A 15718-nucleotide genomic window follows, 5' to 3' on the forward strand; every position below is an offset into this window, starting at 1 on the left:
TATTGTTAATAAAAAAATACTCAAATTTTGAATACACTGACAACTTTAGGTGAGTGTTTAGAAAATTCTAGCGTAGCTGTTAGGCGTTATGCAGAAAAGTTTCGTCGAAGGAGCTTACCAAGTAAAAATACATTTGGAAAATAAATTCTGGTAGGCCAAGAACAACAAGAACTCAAGTCCAAGAGCTCTTGCCATATGATCTACCGGCTAGAGTGGATTTTTGTCAAACATTACAAGAAAGGACAGCCCTGAATCCAAATTTTTTAAAATGTATTCTTTTTACAGATCACATTACCAACACTCATTTAAAGTTAAAGTTTGGGCAGCAACTTTAGATTACAAATAGGTGTCGTAATTGGTGTTGAGTAATTATTTACCGAATCCATGGATTGGTAGAGGTACAGAAGCTCCGATTCATTGGCCTACTCGGGCATGCATTTTAATCCCTTGGATCAAACAGTTTGGTCTTGTCTGGAAGAAAAAGTTTATGATGAATTCACCTCAAGAATTGAAAGACAGAATTCAACGTCACTTTAATGACCTCATAGCTGACTCTCGACCGCTTAGAAGATCAATGGATTCCTTAGAAAAATGGATAGACTTGTTGAATTCTATTTGATGTTATTAGCCTTTTTTTAAAGTTTCATCTTGTGATTTTTTGTTTAATTAATACATTTATCAATACGGTTCATAATTTTCAAATCAAAATATCCCGAAAACGATACACAGTATCGAGTTTTATCAAGAGGACCTTTTTACTGAGCAAACCCCAAATATTTTTCAGTTTTCCATTTATCCTAGAGACGGGATCAGCTTTTTTAGAAACACCCCATATAATATTTGTTTTATCGCCTAAACTTTTGTTTAAAATGAAAACACCTAAACATTAAAATTTTCATAATTTTACTTTTTCAAAGAAAATATTACATAAATATTCAATTTAATTAATCATTACTATACAATTCCATTATTTACGAAAATATATATCAGCCTTTAATGCCAACTCTGTAAATGGCGATATCCTCTCTAAGTCGAATGTTGCCATCGACACCACGATCATAGCTATCTTGTCATTGTTATTCCAAAGGAGTGGATCTAGAGTGCCGTTTTCTGCACCACTACTCTCGCTCGTTGATTGGCCGTATAGAGTCGCGGGGAAACAATTACCAATCAACCTATGCCGCGGGATAGTCGATTCGTATCATTAAAGAGCACCGACTCTACGTTGATACGTAACCGATATGAGGTTGTATGAGAAAGGAAGACTAGGATCAGATTCGCTTGTACGAATTGTACGTAAAAGTAATGTTTCCAAGTTTGGGAAAGTTTCCTTGGGATCCTTTTTCGCAATTTGTTTCATCAAATTAGGGAAATGTGCTCGACGATCCTTTTGCTTGGATTCAGATGATGATATTAATGTTGGACGATACGAGAATTAACGATGAGTTTTCGTTGAAATGAAACAAGTTTTTGGATAAAATGGATAAAATGGGAAATTCTGTCATTTCCATTTAGAATAACTTATTGTAAAATGAAATATCTGAACGATATTGAAACATGGAATATTTCTACGAGGCATATTTTTTAAGTAAGTACCATTTACATGAAATCCTGTACCTTAATCTGCTTTTCTACATAATTTCCGTGAATATTGAGGCACTTGTCATAACGTGGCACCAGTTTTTGAATACCCTCCTCATAAAATTCTACCGCCTGACTTGTTAACCACTGTATCACAACTGTTTTGACTTCGTTATCGTCTTGAAGACGCTGACCGTCCAGGTGTTTCTTCAAGTGCAGGAACAAATGGTAGTCGCTGGGCGCCAGATCAGGGCTGAAGGGAGGATGATCTAGAGTTTTCCATTGAAAATATTTGATGAGATCTTTGGTCCGATTAGCCACATGTAGACGGGCATTTTCATGCAGCAAAACGATTCCCTTACTCAACTTGCCACGTCTTTAGTTCTGGATTGCACGACGCAGATTGTTCAATGTCTCAGAATAAGACGCTGCATTGATTGTCTCATTACGAGGCCTAAATTCCACTAGCAATACTCCTTTTCTGTCCCATAAAACTGTGCACATGATTTTCCGGGCAGAAATTGTTTGCTTAAACTTCACTTTTTTGTGTGATGATGAATGTCGCCATTCCATGGATTGTTGTTTTTTCTTCCTTACAGATCTCACGATGAATATCGATCGGTTTTACGCCTTTAGCACTAAGAAATCGTATAACAGCCCGTACTTCAAAATCGGCGGGACTCACGATTGTCGGAGGTATCTTAAACACTCAGTAAACAACGTACACAATGAAGAATCAGACAGTAATGGCGTCAGTGCGTAGACAAGAGATCTAGGTAACCAGCGCGCATGTGCGGAACGCTAACCTTGGGGTTGAGGCGGAGGAATCGCAAAACTGTACTTACTTAAGAAATGTGCCTCGTATTTAGAGGGTAATTGAACGTATTTATGCCATAGAAAGTGGTCGTTTAATGTACGAAGTACATCCACAAATTAAATTCCGTTTGGTTATAAAAGAAAACCGTATACAAAAAAAATTTTCTATATAGCTTCCGAAATTTTATAGGCACTTGTCATAGTGTCACAAGTTTTTATATCAGTTCATCAGTAACCAAGGACTCGATCACGTCCTTCATTGAACTGTCAACAGCGATCCGAAAATGGCGTACATTTCTTCTGCTTGAGTCCGAGTCACAAGCTTGGAACTGCGACTGCAGGTTTATTCCCTTTTTATCTATTTTTTTCACATAATATGACAATCATATAATTTCAACTTTATCCCACGACATAGAACGACTTGAGATAGTATAAGGTTTAACTAGGAGCTATTTTTTAATCAGACTAAAATCCAGATATAAGGACTAGAAATTTCTAAAATATATCTATCAAAAATTATATCAAATTTTTCATTAAAAATTTTGCCACATTTTTCAGAAGGTGATGGTCAATTGGTGAGAGAAAGGGGGAAATAGGATACGATGATAAATTAAGAGACAGAACTTGAGGGGGTATCCTGGTATAGATGGCGAAAAATTGACGGAAGCTTTGGGAATATTTTTATTTGAAATTTGGACACATGCTCATTTATTGTTCAAACAAATGAAAAAAAAATTTCTTACAAATAATATAAGTAATTAAAAAGTTAAAGCTACCTTAAGACAATCATTTTTTTTTCGTCTTGATTTGCGCCATGTGCACGGCTGCTGTGCAACATAAAAATCAAATTGTTTTGTTATTGTCACATCAAAATCTTGTCCATAAACTAAATTTAACATTATATAAATGTTTTGCAAAAAATGGCAGACTTTTGAAAAAATTTTGATAAAAGTTTTTTTATTATTATTGCAAAAAAATAGTTAAGCAATTTTTTTCGCAAAATCCTTTTAGTTCATGTATTAGATAATTAAATTTCCTTTAAAATGATTCATGGCGCAAAATAGGAAAATTGAAAAAAACTGTTTTCGAGAAAAACGCGTTTAACCTTTGCAGTACATGAATCTATGCTTTCAGTCTATACTTACGTGTCACAAAATCTCTCTATTGATTAATGGAGCCATGAAAATAAAATTCATATCACGCTAATTGTAAGACCAACACTGGCAAACGGTTGTCTAATCAAAACAATTTAAAAAATTGATACTAGGTGACTTTAACTTTAACTTACTTATAATTAATTCAATTATGTAGCAAATTAACAATAAGACCTATTTCGTTGTTTAACAATTCTCTCAGTTTTTTGTTACGTGACGTGTTTTTGAATTTTTTCCAAAAATGAACGTTAAACGTTTCATGAAATTCGTTCATTAATAATAACTCTGGGTAATTATACACTTTCACGGTCACCTGGTTTTTTGGCTCTAGAAAATTGAAAAATGGATGGATTTTGGTCTCAAAATGTTCCATTTTACGGCGGATTTATAAAAAAAATTAGTAGAAATAGCTGGAATGAAAATTTCTCATAGTTTTACTGTTTTAAATCGTAAAAAAAACGGTTTTGCAAAATAATCCTTTACAAAAAATTATCTCATTTTCAGATAAAGTTATTTTATATATTTTTTTTTGTATTCTACATAAATTAATAAACAATTTAAAAAAAAATCCAAAAAGAATGAGTCTTTCAGTTTTTATAGCTTAGAATGAAATCGATGAAATACAATCAATTTTCGTGAATAGTTTCGTACTATATTCTTCAATGTTAATAGTTTTTGGACCATTAAAAATCGAAAAATAGATAAATTTTATAATTTTGGTTAGGTTAGGTTAGGTTAGGTTATGTTAGGTTAGGTTAGGTTAGGTTATGTTAGGTTAGGTTAGGTTAGGTTATGTTAGGTTAGGTTAGGTTAGGTTAGGTTAGGTTGTTTTGTATCACTTAATATTGTAAGTGCTTCAAATGTATTCAATTCACAATTGTTGCAACTCATTGTCAATATATTTCAATTTATTATTAACAAAATCCCACAACAAACTCACAATTATTCAAAAAAATTAACTTTTTTGAATTTTCTTTTTAAATATTCATTTTTTTATGTAAATTGCGAAAAAAAATATACGAACTTGATTCCACGACGTCAGAAACAGTTACGAAGGATTATATGTAGAAAGTCATTTTTTTTGCATTTAAAGTCATGAAACTGTAAAAAATATTTAATTTTTTTAATTTTCGTATTTTTTTTTATAAATCTGCCTTAAAATGGAACATTTTGAGACCAAGATCATTAAAATCCATCCATTTTTCGATTTTCTAGAGCCAAAAAACCAGGTGACCGCGAAAGTGTATAATTACCTAACTCTGTATATATTTCATATCTATGATTTTACGAGTTAAAAACTGGTGTCACGTTATGACAAGTGCCTCAATATTCACGAAAATTATGTAGAAAAGTAGATTAAAGTACAGGTTTTCATATAAAAATAAAATTATTGCGATATATTTGCACATCTTTTTTTAATTCCAAAACGTTACTTACTTAAAAAATATGCCTCATATTATTCAACTTTACAACCATTTTTTAATGATTGTTTCTCACATTGTACGGTAGTATCCATTACAATTTTAACTTTACTCAATAGTGGGTTATTCTATTAATCTACTTATTAGAAAGTAATACAATACGTAATGCGGTCCATACTTAACATAAATAAAAAAAAATGATTATTTTTCAATATATTTTCTTTTTACTCTCACACATTTCTCAGAATGTCTGATTAAAATTTCTATGCCACTATAAAAATACGATGCATCTCAAATTGTTCGTACACTGCTTGCTTGATTTCATCGTCGCTATCTTTTTTCCCTTGACTCGAACTTCCGCTTTTCGAAGAAAAAATAGTCAAACAGGGTCAGAGCAGGGCTACATAGTGGGTAGTTCGAATTTGTGAAGCCACATTCGCGTATAATAGTCTTAGAAAGTAAAGCAATGTGGAGTGCACTATCATATAGCAATCGAGCAGTTGGGCTGATTTTACCGTGCCTTTTTCCAATATTTTTTGTCGCAACTGCCTTAATGAGTCGGCGTAATATGCTATATTTACGGTTAATCAAAATTATATCCCAAAATATAAAAGCCATCAATTTTTTGTTTTTCGCATACTTTGTTTTTTTTGGACAAGGTATCTCCTTTACGATATCACCCCATGGGATCTCTTTTGGATGTCGGATCATAGTAAAAGACCATAGTTTCATCACTCGTTACAATTTTTGTCATATTTTAATGCTCATGTAGGATCTTTAGAATACTTTTTTTGGAAGTGCAGGTCTGTGTGGTAATTTCTTTTATTTTCAGGTTCCGGTCACTTCCACTAAATTAACTTTTTCTGTAGTAGTCGCCGACACAAGACCTCCAGCAAATGGGTCTTCTTATAATAATCCTCTCCTCTAACGGATCAACTAATATCATTTTTTAATTATCACCAATGATGAACACAATTTACCGTAAACAGCGTCCATTCTATTCTCAATTTGTGTTGTTGTTAATCTTTTTCTAGTCACAGCGCGAAACTTAATTTGAGAAATTTTTCAAAACAATTTGACCAAGCGGTTGTCCGAGCGCTATTATAATAAATTGGATCAAAGCATGATGCTGAAACTTTGTGTAAAGCTTGTTAATACTTATCATTGACGCGTACATGAGGATTTTTGCTAACCAACTCAATTTACTATATGAGGCCAATAGCTAATGACGGCATTACCTACTTTTTCAACATTGTCATCATCAGTATTTATTGTTTAAACCATTGTAAATGATCAATTATATCAAAACTTTCATTTTTTACGATCAAAAATTCAAGTGACTCACTCTGTAACATTAGCAGTAGTATTGGTAGTAGTATTAGAGGTATTATTCGTAGTAGTAGCATTAAGCAACTATATACAGGGTATTTTAAACTGACTTTAATGTGAGTAGTGTTAAATTATTTTTAGAAAAGTTCAGCAGTTGACAATATCGGTTTAATGCAAAACAAAGGTTATAGATAATGATGGTAGTAAACAAAAATATGGGGATAATTTAATAAATAAGTAAATCCCCTTTTAATCAAGTGATAATTTAATTTTGACTAAATCGTTTGTTATCTGTAAATATAATTATAATCTATAATATATCGCGTCATATTATATCAACATAGTTGGAATTGGGATTATGTTTAATCTTCCAAATCCGATCAAATCAAATACGTTATCAATTTCATAAATCTGGTGGAAATATACAATGCGGTCCATATGTATGTAATGAATTCAATTTTAGCGTTGGGGAAAAACCTGAAACACGTCGATTTTTATTCATAAATTGACAATTTACAGTGAGAAAATATTATCCCCCTCCAGCACCACCTCTGAATTATAAGCATCCCCTCGAAAATTTTCAATAAGAAAAAGGGTCGTGTGGCACCTTGTTGGAAAGAGATTTTAATACTCTGTTTATTAATATATAGTTTTACAAATTTGGTGCAATCGTAACAGAGAAAATTGATTTTTAAGATGTAAAATTTTGATAATGTCTCTACCACAAAACTTTATGTAGAACAAAGATAATAATGTTGCATAATATTTATAATGTATTTTGCAATGTATTTTACAATTGAATTGAATGTTCTAAATGACCACCATTCATTTCTTGTTACTAACCGAGGCAATTTTGGAAACATCAATCTGGAACGTTCATTGGTTGAAAATTAATAAAAAACGTACGTTTTCCTAAATTTTTTATTAATTACCTTTAATCTTAAAAAGAAAAACAGAGACGGACTTGTTCAATAAACTGCCACTATTCTTAAATTAAATCTCAACTTATATTTTTTGATTATTTATGCAAATCACGCTGTTAATTTGTTTACTTTTTTCTATATTTGAGAATGGCATAACTAGGGATTTGTTGAACATCAATTTTGAGTCTTATTTATTCTGTTAAAAAAATTAACATCCCAATAAACCGAGCTTTTGTCGCCAATAATACGGTCTCATAGCTCTCTGCAAAACATTTGTATGACGAATTTGTTTTCTTAGTAAAAGTCTAATCTAGAAGATATAACCAAGTAAAAGTATTAGATATCTTCTTGCTTAAATTACTCACTATTGTCTATCTTTAAAAAATTAGCTAGGGATCTAAATGTACTAAATAGGAAGCGAGATATTTGTGATGAAATGATTGATATCTTTTAAAATGTCAAAATGAAGATCTAGATGGATAATAATTTTTCATAGTGAATTTTTTTGTTTAAACAACAACTACCTTTTATTATTTTTTCAAATACAGATTCCCGTCCGACGACACTGTCGGTAAAGACAAGAGAAGGCTTTGAAATGTACTAGAGTGATTGTTAATATTACACATCGATGAAAGATGATAGTTTACACTTATCCTGAACAATCGGAAACCCGTTCCAGTGTTGTATAACAGAGTCGGACAAACTCAATGTGGAATTTTGCTCTAGATTACGATTCCTTCGTATTTGTTTAATAAGAGACCAAAAAAACAGCGTCAAATTGAATTTATTACAAGAAACTACACAAGGGATTCGAAAAAGGGTTATTGTAAGTATTCAAATTTATGCATTTATGGTAACGTTTCTCAACAGAGAAGCATATAAAGCTATCCACGAAGAGTGTCAAATTCTTATTCAATTGCAGTTCGAATGTCGGGAAGAGTGCCTGGTCCCCTTGCAAAAGCGCTGTCCTTAAGAAGGTCCTACAGGAATAAATCACAGGGTGTCTGGTCACATGACCGTACGAGTTACTCAACGAATCCATTCTCCAAAAGAAACATTAAGGTACTCTCGCATTACATAACGCGTAGTGTAGTGCATGAAATGACGAATGCTCGCGAATGCTGGACCTTGTCAATTTGCCTACGTGAATCTTCGAAAATTTCCAAATAGCTTTGGCCTGTCACGTAACTCTCAAAAAAATACGGACATACGAGACCACTCGCATGAATACCTGCCCGCATACACATACACATACCCCAAGCAAGTTTAATTCTTCTTCAGTGAAGACGTAAGGATTCTGGACGTTCCAGTGGACACAGTTATTCCTATTGACCGTACGGATGAGCTTTGCCGAAACGAAACTAAACGTTTTGTGTTGTTGTGCATGGAATCTGCTTCAAATTATTAGTTTATACGGTATTACAATAGGAGAAGAAAGATTAAATTACTTTCACACCATCTACAGTCTCGAAAGACTGTTATGACTTACGTTTATCTATAGTTTTGTTATCATAGGGCTGTTGTTACTGTTACATTAAATAAGTTTGCGTTATAATTGCTGCACAGAACCCACATGAGATTACATTAGCCTTAATCTCAAGTTACATTCAATAACTTTTGCCCATGATTATTATCTGATTTTCAAAAGTCTTTCCAAACTTGTTCTGTTTGTAATTTTTTCAAAGTATTAAGATTAAGAATCCATTGCAGTCCATGAGCTTCCAAATAAGCCTTTTGCAAAATTATCCACTGATAGTATTTCCCTACTATCAAAAGGTTTTCATTAGATAACGACGTAATCAATTCGGTGGGAGTCCTATTCAACTATAGGAAAACCCGTTTACCAATTTTCCAGATTCTCCTACCGAGTTGTTCCAGAATCGTTTCCTCCAGTCAAAAATAATAGTGAGCTCGTCCTGCTTAGAACATATTGTTGCAGGTCCTAAGCTTTATGATAGGTCAGCTAGTGTTCACTCTCACGAAAGTGATGAGCGTACATTTATGATGTTGCTTCCGTAATCACCACAGCCCTACCCTATCTGTTTTATTTAGTTGATGTTAGTGGTAGAGTTTTTCATTGAAATTCGATACAAATTCACCCTTGTCTATTCCGTTCCGTGCAACATGTTATATGGATACTATCCCTGGCAGATCAGTATTTCAGTCAAATGGTTTGATTTCTAAATAACTACTAGTTTATTAAGATCTTTGTTGTAAGTTTTCACAACTTATTAATATAAAATGACCAATATTTTTGTCGTTGTGGTGCCATAAGTCACAAAAAAGAGACGAGCCTTCATTTATTAAGACAATCGACTTGTTGTTAGTCAGCTATTGCTGTCACTTGATGTACACGTGAGTTAGAATCAGAATAAAGTTATTTCTTAAAATTGTATTGAAAGTTATAAATTATTTATCTAGAGAAAATAGCTCAAAAGCTTATTTTTTCACGTTCTTATTGATACCTTATTACAACCTCATAATATTGAGCTAACAAGCATACGAAAACGTGATCACCTCAATTCTTATTGTTTGCGATTGCTTGATGTTTCAATCGGATTTTTTAAAATTAAATGTCGACATAAAAACTTTTACTTTACCCCAAAGTTTTTCCATCTATTGGAGTAATGAAAAAATTTCGTTGTCTATTTTTGGTTTGTCTGTTTATCGACGGAGCGGCATTATTATTTTCTGAGTCCATCTCTGTCTAGGAACCTCAAATATTTACATTGAAACACGTAAAAAATAATGAGGTAGTACTTACAACTTAAGAGATCCAATAACAACCTCAATTGATGGATTTTAAATAAATATTATTTACATATATTGTACAGTATGCTACAAATTTCATTCATTTTTTCATTTATATGAATATCCAGAAATACATATCTATACAAAAGATAACTAAGATACATCAAAGTTGGTAAAGATAAATGAAGCGTTTTTGTAAATAGAGAAAAAATAGTTCCTGGTTATCGTAATCTACAATATAGTTATATTTAATTTTCAAAAACTTGTTTTTAATAAAAAATATCACACTCTTTTATACGGTTTTTTATGCCCTGCCATTTATGATTTTAAAAATAAATTATTATAAAACTTGGTTAACTTATTACCTACAATAACCAAATAATTAGGAATGTCAAGTTTTAGCCTGCATTTTATAATTTTTTGACTACGGTTCTGCTAATCCAACATGTGAGGTTAAAGTTAATTTAATCCTTATAGACCGTTTTTTTAAATCGACACCAAAAAGGAAAACACGTTTTGGTTTATTGGGTTTGCCCTACGCACTTCTTCTATGTTCTTAGAAATCGGATTTTGCAGCGACTGTTATTAGATATTTCTTCTAATGCAGCCAGCATTAGTACTGGTGGCAAATATTATTGTCAAAGCTTTACAAATAATTTTATTGAATACCTTTCACTGATATCTTTTCTTTACCTCAGGTTCTCGATTCCAAAGGTGTAAAGCCCTGATTCACAAGGTAAATTTCTTTAATGAGACAACAATTATGTTTCTCTATTTTCAAAACCTTGTCTCTGGAAAAAGTAAAATTTTCACAAGAACGCTCTCCTTCAATAACTGACACTAACATTTTTCACTGTGATTCACTCTAAGATGAAAATAGTAATGATTGAGAGAAAATTGTTTATTTCAGATTTGAGGTATATGTATATGTCTAATACCCTGGAACATGCCTAAGGACGTTGCATTGAAAAAGTTTAGCTTTGAGAAAAACTTTACCTCAATAATAAAATGTGAAAGCAAGTGGGATGAAAACACCATACAAAAAATGAACAGAAATGCCATTAAATGGTAAATGGACTTATCTAAAACAGCAGACGGAACTGGAATAGGGGCCTAGAACCAAACACTCCGAAAGCTTGGGTAGCACACCAAGCATTTTTCAAGTAGAAATTTATGCAATTGAAAAATGTGTTTAGTTTAACCTACAGAGGAACTATCGCAAACAGGAGATGATCATCATAAAATCCAAACTTATTTGGGATTGCCTAAAAAAACTAAACGAGCTAGATAAAAAAAGAAAGTTATCCTACAATAGATTCCGGGAGCAAAGGGAAACTAAATAGCTGATAAGCTCGAAAAAGCGGAGGCAGACTCGAGTCCTTCTGTGGTTTCAGTTACAGAACAATGGAAAAACACTTGAAAAGAAGGTGGCCGATAGGAAAAAAACAATTATTGGGACAATAGTGGCTGAAACAGGCAGAGACTCTTCTGGGAAACTATAACTAGGGAAAATCTGCTGAATGTATCAACCTAAGTAAGAGCAATCTTCGAATACTAACAGGAGTCCTGTTGCCTCAACAAACTCCTGAAGACTCTAAAACGTGTAGATTTTATTGCTCATAGAACGAAACCTCTATCCACATTCTTTTGAAGTGTGAAACACTAAGGAACTCCAGAGCACTACACTTAGGAACGCTTGAAATAGACGACGAAGATCTGTGGCAATTACAGCCATCCCACATTCTAGACTTTTTAAAAGGAGTGGGGCTTACGGATCAGCTCTAAACAATGGGTTCTTCAGTATCGCAGCAAGAAAGGGGGACACAATAGATCCTTTGTGTATACAATACCCCAAAATCCATACATACATATTTCCAGTAATCATTAACCTATTGTTTCTACAGATGCCGGTAGATACTCGACAACGAATTTACATTAGTTCTTTCTAAGGTCAGTTAACGTTATTTACAAAAGTTTTTTAATCTCTATAGAAACGCCGTTCTTTGTTCATATTTTCTAGTTGTTAGTGAACAAATTCAAATGTTAGTGCAGTAATGAAGCTTCAATGCAATTCAAACAAATTGTATTATTCGTATCATGTGATTGGCGTATTCACAAAATATTTCAATTTTTTCACCGTCCATTTTAATGCCAATTGCACCTTTTAGCAATAGCTAGACTACAAACGAGTACCGGTGGATCCAATGTAATAGATGTCTACTGCACACAAAGTCAAAATGTTGCTGCTTTGGTAGACGTATGACTTTATGATCGCTACTGCTTGAATGGGAATTATCCTTTACTTTCAAAACAACAAGAGGATGTTAGTTTTCAACAAATTTCTTATCTACTTTGTTGTTAATAACTTCTTGTGAAATAATGATTGTTTGAAATAATGATGTTAGAGGATATGTATTTCTCGAAATTTTGATATCTGAAAATTATTGTTACTACATACCTTAACGTGATAATGAAAACAAAATAGATTGTTTCGCTATTACTTCAAAATTTACTCAAACTTCTTTGGCATGACAATAAAAATTTTGGAACGTAGAAATAATTTATTGCTCGTTTCACTTTATTACTCTTTAATATCAACTTTTCAACCTTGCAACAGTCCAATTTTTTTCTATTTAATCTCTTAATTACTTTCTTTGTCACGTTTGTAGTTTCTCCCGGCTTTTCTCTTTAGACTTCTAATATAATTACTCCATGCAATTTTTCTTTTTTATGTCATGTTTCTATTAAAAACTTCATAAGAAACCACTGATATTTTTGAAAAAATTTCCGTATCAATATATTCAAATTTTGAGTATGATTTCTGAAGATCCCTCTCTACATGGACAATGTCTACTACAACCTATCATCAACATCAATGAATCTAAGCAAACCACACCCTTCAAATTTATTATAATAATTCATATTTACGGATGAATACTCCCCCTCTGGGATTCAGTAGGCTTTCTCGTAAGTAGACCAACTTCTTTCTATTTTCTTCATCATCTACCTCAGCAGATCATTTCTTAATTGGCTCCTCTACTCTTCTTCGTATTATTTTCTTAATCTTCTGGAAATTTTTATCTGATATATTCAAAAAAGAGATCCACTTGTATTTATTCAAAACACTGTTCACTTTCATAAAAATTAGTAGATTTTTCTCTTTCTTTATTGTTAATCTTCTAGGAATATACTCTGGTATGAAGCGGATCCATTAGCTTACGCAAAACAATTCTTATTCTTCTGAGGATCAGCAGATCCTCTTTAATTAGATCCAGTACTCTTCTTCGTATTATTTTCTCAATCTACTAGCTAGATCTACTAGCTAAAGTTGTATTTATTCAAAACACTGTTCATCTTAATAAAAATCAGCAGATTCTTCTCTTTCTTTATTGTTAATCTTCTAGGAATTTAGTCTGCTATGAATCAGATCCATTAGCTTAAGCTGTTCATACGCAAAACAATTCTTATTCTTCTGAGGATCAGCAGATCCTCTTTTAATTAGATCCAGTACTCTTCTTCGTATTATTTTCTCAATCTTCTGGGAGATTTATCTGATAGATTTAAGAAAGAGATCTACTAGCTAAAGTTGTATTTATTCAAGACACTGTTTATCTTAATGAAAATCAGCAGATTCTTCTCTTTCTTTATTGTTAATCTTCTAGGGATCTGCTATGAAGCGGATCTATTAACTCAAATTGTTTATGCGCAAAATAATTTTCATTCTTAATCTTCTGGGTTATTTTTCTGATCTTCTGATCCACTCGCAAATGGCTTTTTTCTCTTGCTTCTTTCTCCTCTAGCGATCTTCTTGTGATCTTTTTTGCTGGACGTTTTGCTAGCTCTTTTTGGTTGACACTATTAAAGAATTAGTATTAAAACCCTCTGTAGAATTTGTTGTTGTTACTATGATATCAAACTGTTGAAACTCAAACACAATCGGAGAGTTTGGTGCATGATGTGAAAAAGATACGATTTCTTTATCAACTTCTGGTTATTTAAACGTTAACTGCGTCACTTCAACTCTTTTTTCCTGGATATTAAAGTGATCCTAGTGAAGAAAGAATGAGTGATATGTGGTTTGTGAATCCTCAATGAATGTATATATCCATTGGTTTTTTGGATCAACTAAATTGTATAAAAATTTCTATTCCGTCGGTTGAGCAAATTTGCATCCCTTGCATAATGGCTTTTTAGATGAGCAATAATTAATATTATTATCAAATATCCATTCAAAAATGACTGCAACAGTTCCATCTGTGGACGAGAAGTCATCTTAAATAAGATTGTATTAGTGCTTATCAACTGCTTTTCTGTTTGAAAAAATAGTTAGATTTCTATCAGCGTACAAAATTTTTTGAATAAACTTTTGATTTTACTAAGAGTTACTTCAATGATTATTCACATTATAAGTTCTTCGTTAAGGTGTGTAGTTACCTTTTTAGTGTTATAAATCAATTATATACGAGTCGCTTTATGGTATCTCATCTATCGACATTGAGCGAAATTATGATATATTTACAAAAATAGTTGTTCTCACAACACCCTTAAACGACGTATGGTCGATAAAGAGATTCGCTGTCTGGATTTTTTCTCGATTCCGGTATGGTTTCTAGAGAAATGGGACATTCTGCTGAGGTTTCGGGACTGGATATGGAGGAACATGATTTGTAACTATTATGAGGATTTACGGAAGTTAGATTCGTTTGGGATTTACTGTCGGCCGAATCTTTGGATGACTTCGCTTCTTGGTGTGCCTTCTTACTGCGTTTCCATTTCATACGTCGATTTTGAAACCATATTTTCACCTAGAACAAAATAGTTGTACGACTAATGATTAGTTCTAACATAAAATAATTACATTTTTAGCAATCTACTATAGAAGTTGTCTCCCGATTAATGTTATGACAGTTAAATGCTCTATCAAGTCAAACCCAATGTGTATAAAAACATTTAATAGTGTTGTTTTGAGTTACTACCATAGTCTTTTCGAATGCGTGCATCGAGCGCACGGTGATTCGATCATATCGAGCGCACATTTGCAAGTATAAAGACGGTATCTTCAATCCCATAGTCTCCTAACCTAACCTAACATAACCTTATCCAATCTAACCTAATCTAACCTAACCTAACCTAACCATTCTTAAATTAAAAGGCTTTTTTGTGGAAAATTCAAAATACGCATTTTTTAAATTATCTTGAATTATTAATAAAAATTCACTCATTTTTAGAAAAAATAATCTGTTCCATCATCAATTTTTGTTCACTATTTTATATAATATTGAACATTTGCTAATTTTGTTCGATCTTAGATGTTGCTGATGGTTTTTCGTTTTGTCTTAATGATAATAATTCGTATGTTTGTTCATCTCTAGGACTCAAACGGCAGATCGAATTTTCTTGTGTGCTCGTGCACGTGCACTCCTCACACCCCACCGTCTTTTCAATCGTGTCCAAATGGAAACCGAATTTGGTAATAGAAAATGCGAATGTGATAATTTCAATGTTAATCCTTTTTTTTTGTTTGTTGTAGTTTTTCAAAAGGTTTATTTAATCTTGTTTCAAAAATGGGAATATTACTCTGTTTACAGGGATATTAATGTTTTTGTGCACCACCTCTGTACTAAAAGATTTTCACAAGCTTTTATATAGTTTCACCTATCCCTTTGTTTGTAATCAAATCTTGCAAGTTAAATTTGATCAACTTCCCGGTTTCCGATTGAACTGAAATTTGGGAAGTTGGGAA

General features: G+C 32.5%; 1 protein-coding gene across 1 annotated transcript in view; it reads right to left on the reverse strand.

Annotated features, from left to right (window-relative positions):
* Positions 1-7224: 7224 nt before the first annotated feature.
* The window catches only part of LOC130445743 (homeobox protein Hox-A4), a 65874-nt gene continuing 57380 nt past the window's right edge, over positions 7225-15718 (reverse strand). Inside the window, exon 4 of the mRNA XM_056781585.1 lies at positions 7225-14780. Within this exon, the coding sequence (XP_056637563.1) occupies positions 14520-14780 (261 nt within the window). The 3' untranslated portion in view covers positions 7225-14519. The remainder of the gene's footprint in view (positions 14781-15718) is intronic.

Source organism: Diorhabda sublineata, chromosome 6 (assembly GCF_026230105.1).
Source record: "Diorhabda sublineata isolate icDioSubl1.1 chromosome 6, icDioSubl1.1, whole genome shotgun sequence".
NCBI lineage: Eukaryota > Metazoa > Arthropoda > Insecta > Coleoptera > Chrysomelidae > Diorhabda > Diorhabda sublineata.